A 15,449-nucleotide genomic window follows, 5' to 3' on the forward strand; every position below is an offset into this window, starting at 1 on the left:
AGGGCATGGAACAACATTTCAAGCTCTGAAAGAACATGGTTGCCAACCAAGAATCCCATACCCAGCAAAACTAACCTTCAGATTTGAAGACGAAATAAAATCCTTCCATGATAAACAAAAGTTAAAAGAATTTACAAATAGAAAGCCTGCGCTACAGAATGTTCTCAACAAAATATTCCATGAGGAGGAAATGAAAAACAACAATGGAAGTCAGCAATGGGAAGAAAAACCACTCAAAGGAGAAACCAAGCCAACTTAAAAACCAAAAATAAGCCAAATGGCTGGGAATACAAATCATACCTCAATAATAACCCTGAACTTTAATGGCCTAAACTCATCAATCAAAAGACACAGACTGGCAGAATGGATTAAAAAGAAAGACCCAACAATATGCTGCCTGCAAGAGACTCATCTCATAGAAAAAGACATCCACAGACTAAAGGTGAAAGGATGAGAAAAAACTTACCATGCACATGGACTCAGTAAAAAAGCAGGGGTTTCCATCCTTATATCAGATAAAGTGGACTTCAAGCCAAAGTTAGTCAGAAGGGATAAAGAAGGACATTTCATACTGCTTAAGGGAACCATAAATCAGGAAGACATAACGATAGTAATTATGTATGCCCCAAACAATGGTGTATCCCTGTACATCAAACAAATCCTTCTCAATTTCAGGAATCACATAGACCACAACACAATAATTCTGGGTGACTTTAACGCACCGCTGTTACCACTAGATAGAACTTCCAAACAAAAAAACCAAGCAAAGAAATCACAGAACTCAATAACACAATCAATAACCTAGAATTAATAGACATATATAGAATATTCCATCCATCAACGAGCAGATTCACTTTCTTCTCAGCAGCACATGGAACCTTCTTGAAAACAGACCATATGTTATGCCACAAAGCAGCCCTTAGGAAATGCAGAAAAACAGAGATACTGCCTTGTGTTCTATCAGATCATAATGGACTGAGAATAGAAATCAATGACAAAATAAAAAAACAGAAATTACTGCAACACCTGGAGACTAAATAATATGCTATTGAATGAAACAAGGATAACAAAAAACATCAGGAAGGAGATAAAAAAATTCTTAGAGGTCAATGAGAATGATGATACAACATATCAAAATCTCTGGAACACTATGACAGTAGTACTAAGAGGAAAACTCATTGCATGGAGTGCATTCCAGAAAAGAATGAAAAGTCAACATCTAAATGACCTAACATTACAGCTCAAAGCCCTAGAAAAAGAAGAACAGAATAACAGCAAAAGTAGTAGAAGACAGGAAATAATTAAAATCAGAGCTGAAATCAACGAAATTGAAACAAAAGAAACAATTCAAAAAATTGACAAAACAAAAAGTTGGTTCTTTGAGAAAGTAAACAAAATAGACAAACCCCCTAGCCACACTAACAAAGAGAAGGAGAGAGAAAACTCAAATTACTAAAATTCATGATGAAAAAGGAAATATCATGACAGACACCACTGAGATACAGAATGTAATGAGAAACTACTTTGAAAATCTGTATTCAAACATATAGAAACTACCGAAGACACTGACAAATTTCTAGAGACATATGCTCCTCCCAAACTGAACCAGGAGGACATACACAATTGAAACAGATCAATATCAAGCAATGAAATAGAAGAAGCCATTAAAAATCTACCATCCAAGAAAAGCCCAGGAACAGACGGATTCTCAGCTGAATTCTACAAGACCTTCAAAGAACTCATTCCAATACTTCTCAAAGTATTCCCGGAAATAGAAAAGGAGGGCACCCTACCAAACTCATTCGATGAAGCTAATATCACCCTTATACCCAAACCAGGCAAAGACACATGAAGGAAAGAACATTTTAGACCAATATCCTTGATGAATATAGATGCAAAGATCCTTAACAAAATATTGGCAAACCGTATCCAAAAACATATTAAGAAAATTGTGCACTGCGATCAAGTGGGGTTCATCCCTGGAATGCAAGGATGGCTTAACATCCATAAATCAATAAACGTAATCCATCATGTCAATAGACTTAAGGATAAGAATCATATGGTTATTTCAATTGATGAAGAAAAAGTGTTCGACAAAATACAACACCCCTTCATGCTCAAAACACTAGGAAAAATAGGGAGAGTAGGAACATACCTGAACATTGTAAAGGCTATTTATGGTAAACACATGGCCAACATCATTCTTAATGGAGAAAAACTGAAACCATTCCCTTTAAAAATGGGAAAAAGACAGGGATGTCCTCTTTCACCACTTATATTCAACTTTGTCCTCGAATCTCTAGCCAGAGCAATTAGGCAGACTAAAGAAATTAAAGGGATATGAATAGGAAAGGAGGAACTTAAGCTGTCACTACTTACTGATGACATGATTCTATATTTAGAGGATCCAAAAAACTCCTCCAGCAAACTTCTAGACCTCATCAATGAATTCAGCAAAATAGCAGGATATAAAAATCAATATGCATAAATTTAAAGCATTTTTGTATGCAAGCAACAAAACAGCTGAAAGTGAAATGAGGAAAACAACTCCATTTGCAATAGCCTCCAAAAAAAAAATAAAATACTTGGGCATCGATCTAACCAAAGAGGTAAAAGATCTCTACAATGAAAATTACAAAACACTGAAGAAAGAAATTGAGGAAGACCTTAGAAGATGGAAAGATCTCCCATGTTCTTGGATAGGCAGAATTAATATTGTCAAAATGGCCATACTACCAAAAGTGCTATACAGATTCAATGCAATTCCAATTAAAATCCAGTGATGGACCTTACAGAAATAGAGCAAGCAATTATGAAATTCATCTGGAAGAATAAGAAACCCAGAATAGCTAAAGCAATCCTTAGCAGGAAGAGTGAAACAGGGGGTATTGCAATACCAGAACTTCAACTCTACTACAAAGCAATAGTAACAAAAACTGCATGGTATTGGCACCAAAATAGACAGGTAGATCAATGGTACAGAATAGAGGACACGGACACAAACCCAAATAAATACAATTTTCTCATACTAGACAAAGGTGCCAAAAATATGCAATGGAGAAAAGATAGCCTCTTGGACAAATGGTGCTGGGAAAACTGGAAATCTATATGCACCACAATGAAACTAAACCCCTATCTCTCACCCTGCACAAAAATCAACTCACAATGGATCAAGGAACTTGAAATCAGACCAGAGACCCTGCATCTTATAGAAGAAAAAGTAGGTCCAAATCTTCACCTTGTTGGCTAAGGATCAGACTTCCTTAACAGGACTCCCATAGCACAAGAAATAAAAGTAAGAATCAATAACTGGGACAGATTCAAACTAAATAGCTTTCTCTCAGCAAAGGAAACTATCAGCAATGCGAAGAGAGAGCCTACAGAGTGGGAGAATATCTTTGCCACTCTTACTTCAGATAGAGCACTAATTTCCAGGATCTATAAAGAACTCAAAACACTCTACACCAAGAATACAAATAACCCAATCAACAAATGGGCTAAGGATATGAACAGACACTTCACAGAAGATCTACAAGCAATCAACAAACATATGAAAAAATGTTCACCATCTTTAGTAATAAGAGAAATGCAAATCAAAACTACCCTAAGATTCCATCTCACCCCAATTAGAATGGTGATTATCAAGAATACAAGCAACAATAGGTGTTGGAGAGGATGTGGGGAGAAAGGTACACTCATACATTGCTGGTGGGGCTGCAAATTAGTGCAGCCACTCTGGAAAGCAGTGTGGAGATTCCTTAGAAAACTTGGAATGGAACCACCATTTGACCCAGCTATCCCACTCCTTGGTCTATACCCAAAGGACTTAAAATCAGCATACTACAGAGATACAGCCACATCAATGTTCATAGCTGCTCAATTCACAATAGCCAGACTGTGGAACCAACATAGATGTCCTTCAATTGATGAATGGAGAAAGAAACTGTGGCATATATATATAATGGAATATTACTCCGCCATAAAGAATGATAAAAGTATGGCATTTGCAGGCAAATGGATGAAATTGGAGAATATCATGCTAAGTGAGATAAGCCAATCTCAGAAATCCAAAGGACGAATGATCTTACTGATAATCGGATGATGATACATAATGGGGGTTGGGAGGGGTGCAAGAATGGAGGAAGGAGGGACTGTACAGTGGGAAAACGGGGTTGGGATGGATGGGGGAAGGAAAAAATAACAGAATGAATCAAACATCATTACCCTAGGTAAATGTATGATTACGCAAATGGTATGCTGTTACTCCATGTACAAACTGAAACAACATGTATTCCATTTGTTTACAATAAAAATAAATTTAAAAAAGTAAAAGATGAGTGATAATGAAAGAAAACTAAAAGAGGTAAATATATCCAGATTGAAAAACAGAACAAAGTACATATCAATAAATGTGTACATAAACAGAAAAACTGTCAATATAAAGGAATCACAACTTCAAATTAAAGCATTAATTCAAAACTGGACAGTTTTAGCTGTTATTTGACAACTTCTTCTTCCAAGAATTTTTATTTTGTTTTTTTAGTTGTAGATGGACACAATACCTTTATCTTATTTATTTATTTTTATGTGGTGCTGAGGTTCGAATCCTCACACAAGGTAGGAAAGTACCACTGAGCTACAACCACAGTCCCAATAATTTAAATTCTAAAAAAGTTTCAAAAATAAAATTTCAAATTTACAAGGAAAACCAATTATTTATTTATTTTTCAAGATTTATAACAAAACTAGCTCAAACCCTATTTCTGTATTCACACATACTATAAAAAGTAGTATTAGAAGAATGGGAGAAAGAAAAAAGGGGGTAAAGAAAGGTTTGGCTCAGCTGAAAGATAACAGTGGCAGTATGGAAGTGTGAGGTGACATAGAAGAAAGAAGAGGGCATGGAATCATTCCTGAGTGATATAACAATTAGTACTCTGATACGTTTTGAGCCTGGGGACAAGGTAGTCAAAATTACTGACAAGAAAGGACATTTTTGCAGCAGAAATATTCACAAGATTATATGGGCCTATACTATGTACAAAGGAAAATGTTCAGATTTTGTAAGTGCATGAATTTAGGCAGTTAATATAAACTATGCAACAAATAATTTGGAAGTGAGCACAAGAATACATTTCTAGTCACTCAGGGAACTCTTCCAGCTCATTAAGCTGTAATCATCATCAAGTGTCTGCAAGTGATTCAGGAATTAATATGTGCCAATGTTGTTCTAAAAGTACAAGAAGATAAGCAGAAAACTTTGGGTTGCTTTTCCATATACAGAGAGCTTTATCATCTGACAGCCTGAATATTCAAGGTCATGAATCAGCTCGCACCTGGGAAAACCTATAGCTATATTGAATTGGGAAAAGAATAGATATTGTCTGTCCAGTGCATAACAGAACAAGAAATTTAAAAATATCAATTTAAATTAGTCTTTGACTATAACTAAGTAAGGTAGCAACCAATGTTCTAGATCCTAGTAAAGGTCTATGAGCTTTACATAGTAGCTTGCCATACAAGTGACATCCACTGTTATGACTGGGATATTTGCTGGGATATGAGGTGTCCTTCAAAAGTTCCTGTGTTAACACAGGAATATTCAGAAGTAACATGATTAGATTATGAGAGCTGTAACCTAATCATTCCATCCTAGTTTGAATGGTAACTACAGACAGGGCATGGCTGGAGGAGGTGTGTCACTAGAGGTGTGTCACTAAGTGTGTGTACTGAAAGGATGCATTTTCCCTGTGGCCGGTTCCACCCAGCCCTGTCTGCTTCCAGACCCCACCATAAGCTGAGTTGCTTCCCTCCACTGGACCCTTCCCCCATGATGCTTTGCCTCATTTTGGGCCCAGAGCAATGGAGTCATCTTTCTATGGACTAAGACCTCTGTAGGCCCCAAATAAACTTTCCCTCCCTTAAGTTGTCCTTGTCAAGTATTTTGGTCAGAGACACAAAAGCTAACTAAAACAAGCACCTTCTTGAAGAAAGTCACCCCCATAATTGATGTGAAATACTTTTTATGAAACGTCACAGAAAGATAAAAATACAGATTCTATGTTTATTGTTCATCAACCAATTCTTTTAGGCTGGATAGAGAACTATAGACTTTGGAGATGAAAAATATCCCAACAGGTAACATAATCCAACATCTACCACATTCATTTCCTCTATAGCATCCCTGATGGAAAGTCTAGCTTTATCCCTGAATAACTCCAGACTTTACATATCCAAAAGCAGCCTATTATATTGGTGGGAATTTCTATTAATTAGAAAGTCCCCTCTAAAATATGGAAAGATTTATATATCAAAATATGATAGCTTCTAGGGCTCATGACCTATGCATAGGGCCCAATGCTCAGAAGGATCCTGTACATGGTTTAATGCTTTGTTGTTACTGTCTGGAAATTCTTAATTTGTGTGTTGGGGGGGGGGCTGGGGAATTGGACACAAGGGGAAGGGGAGTTTTACCACTGAGCTACATCTCCTGCATATTTTATTTTGAGACAGGGCTTTGATAAGTTTTACCACAATGACCTCAAGTAGCTGGGATTACAGGAGTGTGCCACTACGCCTGAAAAAAATCTTAGGTTTTATTTATTTATTTTCTTTGCGGTACTGGGGATCGAACTCAGGGCCTTGTGCTTGTGAAGCAAGCGCTCTACCAGCTGAGCTATCTCCCCAGCCCAAATCTTAAGTTTTGAACAAGGAGATCTTAACTTTCATTTTGCAGTGGGCCTTACAAATTAGTTAGCCAGGCCTGGTTAGATGGTAGTCTTTGGACATTGAGATTATGAGTGATCAATATTTTCTTTTTTATATGTATACATATTTTTGGAAAATTTTACAATAGGTACTTTTTAACATTTAAGATAGAAAAACAAAGTTTTTTTTTTTTTTACTCACAAAAAATAAATAAAAAGGAAAAGGAAGGTAAACTTTGTTAGGATAAATAAAATTCCTTTTCCTTAAAACCTCAAAATAATACAAAACATACTCTATTGAATATCATGGGTCTTCAAATATTATGAATATAGATATCCTATTTTCCCTTACTTATTCTTTTCTGCTAGTGTACAATATACCTAGCTCGTTCTACTGATTATGAGATTGTCCAAGTCTCTTATTATTTCTTACACATTCTCATATACTTATTTGTCAAAGGTTCTTTTAAAATGTGTCATTCAAACATGAATATCAGATAAGGTCTGAACAAATACAGGTGTTTTATTCTGTCGTCTCCACAGTTCTTTTAATACAGTGTAAGATTACTATACTAGCTTTATTGGTCACTGCTTCATATTATCATACTGAAATTCTGATCAGAGATACTCTGATCCTTTTCATAAACATAAGCACCAACCTAGGTACTCTCTGTCCTGTTCAGATGACCTTTTTTAAAAATATTTTTTAGTTGTCATTTTTTATTTTATTTATTTATATCTGGTACTAAGAATTGAACCCAGTTCCTCACACATGCCAGGCAAGCACTTTATCACTAAGCCACAACCCCAGACTCAGATGACTTTTTAAGAAAAACTAAAATGTAGTTTACATGTATCCATTGAAGTTTTATCTTGCCAATTTCAGCTGAACATTCTAATTTGTCCAGCTTTTTCTGAATCTTGATTTTTATCTTCCATGACACTGATTCTCAATCAAACTGAAATCTATATCATTTGGAGGAGTTTTTAAAACTTAAGCAACAAAAGTCTGATTTAATTGATATAAGGTAGGGCCTAAGTATACTATTTTTTCCTTAATTTATATTAAAAAAATTTCAAACATATAAAAATTTAATTACATGGTAGAACTTCCATGTACCTATCACCTTGCTTTAATAATTATCAACACTTTCATTTATCCCTTCTGGAGTACTCTAAATTAAACCTCAGACTTCATATCATTTCATCGATAAATACTCTTTGATTTGGTTTAAAAGGTCTTCAGCTGAATCTAACATACAGCCAGTGTCACTCTTCTATGACAGAATATTCTTCTATGGTATTAATTGTCCCCTTTGACTCTGTGAAACTTGCAAATTTGTAAACATTTCTTTTGTGCATGAGTCCAATGATAATGATGAACAAGAAGGACCAAGAGCTTAGTGTTGAAGCAAGCACCATTTTAAAATGACAGCTTGAAAACAATCAGTAAAAAATAAAACAAAAACAAAGGTAGGGAAAAAAAAAAAAACAGCCACAGCTTTAAGATGCTGTGTTCATTATCGATCTGCTAGTTTAGTACACAAACTAAAGTGTAATTTAGTTTGACAAGTGGCTCTGTTCATAAACTAGATTGAGGGCACTGTGTAAGACAATACTGCTCTAGATGCAAAAAAGTCATGTAAATGAACTTCCTAAATACAAACAAGATTTATTTAATTCTAAGTAAAATGTTCAATTACAAATTTTAGCCATAGTAATAAATGCTAGCAACTTACAGCAGATAAAATTTATCTTGTCATAAGTTGTCATGCTTACAAAGTCAACCCAGTATACCTTCTGAATTTTTTATAATCTCAACTTCATTAAATGTTAATGAACAAACTAATTAGTAATCTGACAATATACTTAGTAAAAATATAATCAAATAAGAGAAAGTAGTGTGCTCAACAGAGGTTGCTGAGTTTTCCTGATTCAATTACTTTGTAAAAATATTTTTAGTTATAGATTGCTATAATACTTTTATTTATTTTTATGCGGTGCTGAGGATCAAACCCAGTTTCTCACATGTGCTAGGCAAGGGCTCTATCACTGAGCCACAACCCCAGCCCCTTGATTCTATTACTTTCGACACCAGATCTAAGTCTTTAAAACAGGACTGTAAATGCTTATTTTAAAATAATCCAATAGCCACAGCTGACATTTTGGAAGTTGCCAACTTTATATTAAGAGCTTTGGAAAATAGTTAAAAAAATAATTCTTTTTTTTCATCCTGTTTTCCTTTCCTGGCATTCTTTTAAAGGCATGTACTTGAAAACTGGAGTACGTGTACATACATACACATACACTTCCTTAACTGAAGTATTTGTTCATTAAAGGATTTAGAATATTTTTAGGGAAGCAACTGGTGACCTTTAGTTCCTAGGAAGCCACTGAAGAAAACTGAAAAATATAATGTCTTGTAGAAAAAAAAAAAAGAAGAAATGAATGGCCAATCAATACTAGCTACGTTTTTAAAACGTTGGAAAATGGGAGAATTGTTACTATCTTTACTTATAGCAACTCCTTACACTTCAAGACTTATGCACCAATGTACAAAAAGAGCAACCCTCAGAAAATTAAAGAAAACACAACACCTGAATTTCTAAGTGCAAAGCAAAAAGTATGGCCGCAAATGAATAAACCCATATATAGTGTACTACTTTACAACATGATTTAGAAGAACTAAGGCTATTATTTTGATTAGTTTAAAATAAGAGGACAATTAAGATAATAATAAAAACCAGAAAAAATGATTATGGGGTGTGGCATTTAGCTCAGAGTTAGCTTACCTCACGTGTGTAGAGTAAGGAAGAAAAAACAACAATGTAGACTAGGGTTGAAAGAGCAGAGAAGACAAAAAACAACAAAGGCTTATATTTTAGGTCCCTTTAAATCTCTATCTCAGGTTTTTCTGTGGTATAGATATGGATGTGCCTCTTCAACAACCCTTTCCTAGTTGCTGTGCATTATATCTTGAGTTTGTATTTTCAACTTCAAATAAACCAATCTGGAATATTTGCTGTGCACCAAACAACTGTTATCTTTTGCTTTTGTACTATCATGTTATTCCTCCCACTTAGAATGTCCTCCCCCATTCTCCCTAACAAATCACCTCCAAGATATTGTTAGTACTCATAGATGGATGATTTAATTTAAAACAAAAAAACAAAAAAACAATCCAAACTAGTTTTTGGCAAGAGGCTCCACAGATGTCACGCTGGAATTCTGCCACCTGTACACCTTTTTTTTTTTTTCAGTGCTGGAGATTGAACCCAGGGCCTCCCACAAGCTAGGCAAGTACTCTACCACTGAGTTAAATACCCAGGCCCACTTTATTGTTATTAATCACAGATTCAGGAAATTTTTGTATCTTTCAACAGGACCTTAGTATACATTATACTTGAGTTGGCTTTGGGAAACTGCTTTGGAGGTTTCTAACACCTCCTTATTCATGGAGATTTATAATCCCTCCCAAAAGAAAACAACCCACAGGATGATGCTTTTACTGTCTACCCAAGTAATAATATATTTGTTTACTTGTTTATCAACTGTCTGTCCTATCAGATTATAAACTCTGCAATGATAGAAACTATTTCTGTTCTACTCATGCACAGAACAATGGCCAGCTACAACTCTCTGCATCCCTTTACAGCAAAGTTCCTAGAATTACCTGTATTTACTCTATTCCCAAATGTGTGTTTGGTTCATATGCTACAGTTCCTCTGGTATCTGCTCATAGGTTACCTTAGGAAATCTTTCCAGATCAATTTATACAAAATACCAACTCCATCCCAGCTCTATCAGTATACCTTAGTTTATTCTTCATTTTGCTTAACACCACCAGTCATATCACATGCAAACACAATAGTTGTTTTTTTGCCAGCCTCAACAAGAATGAAACACCAATTAGAGTAGTGATTTTGTTTTCTTCATTGCTTTATCTCCAGCACCTACAACAGCTCTTGGCTTTTAGAAGGCACGTAGTAAGTAACTGTTAAATGAATATATTACCTCTTTTACTTATATAGCAGTGGCAAAAAGCAGAAAATTAAGCAGACTTTCTAAGATAAAGGCAATATAAAATCTGTGATAGCTTATAGTAATGTGGCAAACACAATGCCTTTTATTCTTATTTTCAGCTTACTTTATAACCATAGTTCTTCCACAACTGTCCACACGTAATATAAGGCTTTCATCACTTGAACAGGTATTTCTTCCTCAAGTACTGTTCTGAAAGATACTACTAGAGTAACCAAAGTTATATATATTCTTCAATACCATTCAGCTAGACAAGTAATGCTTATATTTTTAGAAGTACTTTTTGAGAACTTCTAGGTTTTGAACAATTTGATCAAAAGGAAATGCTGTCTTGATTACTCTAACTCTTGTACATTATCTTAATGGTAAAATCTATATGTACATGCATAATCAGTACAGTGCCTTCCCTAGAGGTTGTCCTATGGGATTTTCTTTGAAATAAGTCAAAATGATAATTGTGAATTTTCTCTGTGTGTGTTTATGTGTGTATGTGTGTGTGTGTGTTGAGGGGTAGATCTTTCCTTACCTAATATAAAATGTCATGCCCACCATTTGGGCAACATATTTTATAAGAGGTTCCTTTGTGAACATAGAATACAGGGATATTTTGCTAATACATACTTAATGCAAACATTTTCAGAGCTGGACTCCAGTTGGAGGTGGGAAAAAGGGGAAAGAAAGCTTTGTATTTTCAAGGGATGATCAGTAAGATATTTTTTAAAGGTTTCTTATCGTTTCCTATGTACATATATATGTTTACAACAAATCATTTATGCAGTGATTTGTGAAGTCTAAATATCTTAAAACGGAAAGCTTATTTCAAATGTCATCATGTTCTAGTTTCTACAGATGATTTAATTTCAAAGTATGGTACCAAGATGAAAGAGTAGATAAGGAAACAATATCTTAAAATTCCATTTTAATAAGTTTTATTTTGTAGTTTTGTTCTATATCACAAAACAAGGCTTACTGAGTGTATCGATCCAACATTCAAGAACCTGCATACACTATACAGATATTGACAACTTCAAGAGTAAAAGCCTCTCAACTTGGGTAGTTTTACCCAAGTTAAGACTTCCTGACTAGCAGATACTCATTAAGTCCCATATACTAGAGTACTTAATAAAATGTAGTCCACGTAATGGTTCATCTGCCAAGAGGAGTAAATTGTTGCTTTGTGCTTAATAAAAAGATGCATACGTTATTTTAATTATACAAAAGCAGGTGCTAAATTAAGGTGCCATAGAAAAGTCATTACCCTCATGAACCAGGAGAAGAAAGGAATAACGGTAAGGTAACTACAAAAAGGGCAATTTACTTCTGTAAATTAAGGAAAACCACTTTATATGCAAAACAACCTTATATATAACAAATATTTCCACAAAAATTCCATTGTTCAGTTAGCCAGGACAATTAAGTAAGATAAAGTCAGGCAAATGATCAGTAATCTATCAGATACCCACTAGAAATGTTTAAAAATCTAGAAAAGGGACCTCAAAATTCTAACTTCTAAACTAGTCTGCTATATCCATCTTAGGGTTCTCTGTTGCCCCTACTAAATTATCAGGGGAAAAAACTGAGTCAACTAACTTCACTAAGTCCATTACCTAAAGTCATTATATGACAGGTGGCAATTGCCAATTACCATATGGCAAAGGAATGAAATCTTAAAATACAATCATTAACATTTCTAGATGGTCATTATCTTTTGTTCATTAAACAAAATGTATAAACTAACTTTACAAAGGGACAGCACATAACACAAGGTTTTAGCAAACAACATGGCCAAATGCAAGCTTATGCTGGCACACAAACTTGTGAGAGGCTAATTCAAGTATGAACTTATAGTAAAGTACACTAAGGCTCTTGGCTTTGCAATTTTAAGTAAGAAAGAATACTATACTTGAGCAGTCATGAAAATAAGCATATTCTTTTGCTCAGTCCAAAAAGGACCAAATTTGGAAATAGCTCTTTGCTCCTTTCTGATCCATTTTGTTTAATTTACATGGTCTTATAATGGTAGCTGCCATGTGGTAATTCAGGTATCCTTTACCATGCAGAGATACAAACTGACCACCAAGTGAATGGGTTTATCACTAGTCACATGCACCATGTGATAGAAATCTTGGTTTATTTCTTCAAATTTCCTCTTATACTAGAGAGAAGGGAATGGCTAAAGGGGTAGGTGGGATAGTCCATACTTTAAGAAGATGTGTCAAATGAAAACTCAAACACAGAAAAGTAAGTACTAATTGTATAATGGAAACTTAACAAGAAAAGTACCATCTAATACTGTATTATTGTGACTTGATTCTCCAGCATTCAATTTGCCTATTATTTTTCAGGAACACAGTTATATGAAGTGAAATACACATCTTTGGTACATGTAGGCAGACCATTAAAAATTCTGGTCAAGTAAAATTATGGGGAATCAAAATATAGTAGATGGGGCTGTGGTTGTGGCTCTGTGGTAGAGCACTTGCCTAGCACCTGTGAGGCACTGGGTTCAATCCTCAGCACCACATAAAAATAAATAAAGGTACTGTTTCCATCTACAACTAAAAATATATTTTAAAAATATAGTAGACAACTACTTCTGAGGCTGTTCACACAGAGATATAAGATCTATTTTAAATATATCCTGACCTATTACGAATGGACTCAAATGGATAATTTACATGACTAATTGGTTTTCAAATTGAACACTTATTCTCAAATTTTAATCTAGAAAATATCTGCATCTTTTAAATGTCAACTCTTCTGCAAAATAACACCTGTAATTTCTAAAGATCAGAAAATGACAAAATGTCATTTATAGTGGCAATTTTTTTTGTGGTGCTGGGGATTGAACCCAGGGCCTTGTGCTTGCAAGGCAAGCACTCTACCAACTGAACTATATCCCTAGCCCTTATAGTGGCAATTTTTGTTGCTATATTTTCAAAAGAGCTTTTTTAGAAGCTGGATAAGATAAATAGGACTTGCAGGATATATATATATATATATATATATATATATATATATATATACATATGTACATATGTATATACATCCTGTAGAACCTCAGCATTCTCTCCACTTTGGAGGTGGCATTAAAAAAATGGGAAATAACAGCTCACATTGATCACCATTTTAACACCATACAGTGATTTGGTACCTATTATCATTCATTTTATCCTCTCAACTGAGGTAGGCACTGTTTAGCAGAAGAAAATCAGTGTCACCTCCTCCATGAATCTCCATTCAATCTTTCAGTCAATTTTCTAATTAAATTTGCCTGGTCTTCCTCCTCTCCTATTTCATCCTCTCCCATTATCCAGATGATGAGCACTTTAAAGGTAGGGAAAATAATCAACAGTCTTTGTATCTGGACATTCATGTAGTACATACTGGTCGTTTGAGGCTAAGTAAATGAAAGAATTTGACAAATATCATCCAACAAATCAGAGAGGAGGATGGGACTAAAATGCAGGTTTTCGGATTTGCCCCTCTTTCCTGTACATCACGCTGCCTAAATTAAGCCAAGACCACCAACTGCAAGGTGACAACACCAACCAGAAATTGTCATGAAAGAGTCCTCATCTCCCCAACGTCCAAAACTTTGAATGCCCCTGCCCAAGACTAGTGACGTCAAAATAACATTCTCTGGAGACTTTAGATACTTGAGCAAGGAGCAGTTCATAATTTTTAAATCTAAGAATTGAGGGCAGGGCAGGGTGGGTTAAGCAGGAAGAGTTGAATTTCCGTTTGTTTAATGGGTTTGGTTTAGAATCATGGCTTTGAAAGAAGGGCCAGCTTCAAACACTCAAGAGGAATGTACTGCGACGTTGTAACAGTCTGGGAGGAAGTCCCGAGGATCAAAAACTTGAAGACGAAGTAAAAGATGCTAAATTGGGAGAGGTTAGCAATTCTGAGCCAGATGCCTCGACCTCTTCCACACCCACCTCTCCAACTCCATCTCAGATTTGAAGCCTAGCTCTCAGGATGCGATTGGGGCGCCTCTTTCTCCTCGCCATTCCCGCGCCTCCATCCCATCCCTCTCCCACACACTTAAACTCCCCAGAAGGTGATTACCGGTATACATTTTTGGGGAAAAGTGAAGTCCACAACTGCGAACTGGCCCCTAATACCACGTTGGATGTGACTGTTCTAGCTTAAACACTAGCCTTCAGCCCCCTCCCCCATAGGAAGCGACAGGGCAGGTGCCTGATCCTCTCTTTGCCGATGGAGAAAACCTTTCCCCCTTCCCCGTCCCACCCAAAAAGCAACTGCTCATCCAGTGCTCGGTGGTGGTGGTGAAAAGGTGGCGGCGGTGGCGGGGGCAGATGAAACCCAGTTCCTCCGCCCAGGTTTAGGATCGGGCGTCTGGAAAGCGACGAGTAACTGTTTTCCTTACCACCTTTTAACTAAAAGCGAAGAGAGCCCTGAGGCAGATGGGGCCAACCACAGCTTACCTGTGAGACCCCCTCCGCCTTCCTCCCCGTAGCCTCGACGCCGTTGCAGCACGAAGTAGTCGTTGGACCTTTCCATCAGCCACAGCTTCAGCGCATTTTTCAGGAGCACTTCCTCAGGCTTTAGCCACATCGCGAAGAACTTTATGGCGCCCGGGAGCAGCGACCTATTTGCCCTCTTCACCTCACCCCCAACCCGTTTTTCCCCCTTTACTTCTCCTCCCACCAAATCTTCCTCAGGCGGCAGCGACTC

At 36.1% G+C, this 15,449-nt stretch overlaps 1 protein-coding gene across 2 annotated transcripts in view; it reads right to left on the reverse strand.

The window, feature by feature from the left end:
• TBC1D8B (TBC1 domain family member 8B) overlaps positions 1–15,449 on the reverse strand; it is a 63,195-nt gene extending 47,746 nt beyond the window's left edge. The window contains exon 1 of one of the 2 annotated variants that reach the window (XM_079124954.1): positions 15,200–15,448. In XM_079124954.1, the coding sequence (XP_078981080.1) occupies positions 15,200–15,329 (130 nt within the window). In that variant the 5' untranslated portion in view covers positions 15,330–15,448. Of the gene's footprint in view, positions 1–15,199 lie in introns of both variants that reach the window. The other variant, XM_079124955.1, reaches the window with a different exon arrangement.

Source organism: Sciurus vulgaris (genome assembly GCF_902686455.1).
Source record: "Sciurus vulgaris genome assembly, chromosome: X".
NCBI lineage: Eukaryota > Metazoa > Chordata > Mammalia > Rodentia > Sciuridae > Sciurus > Sciurus vulgaris.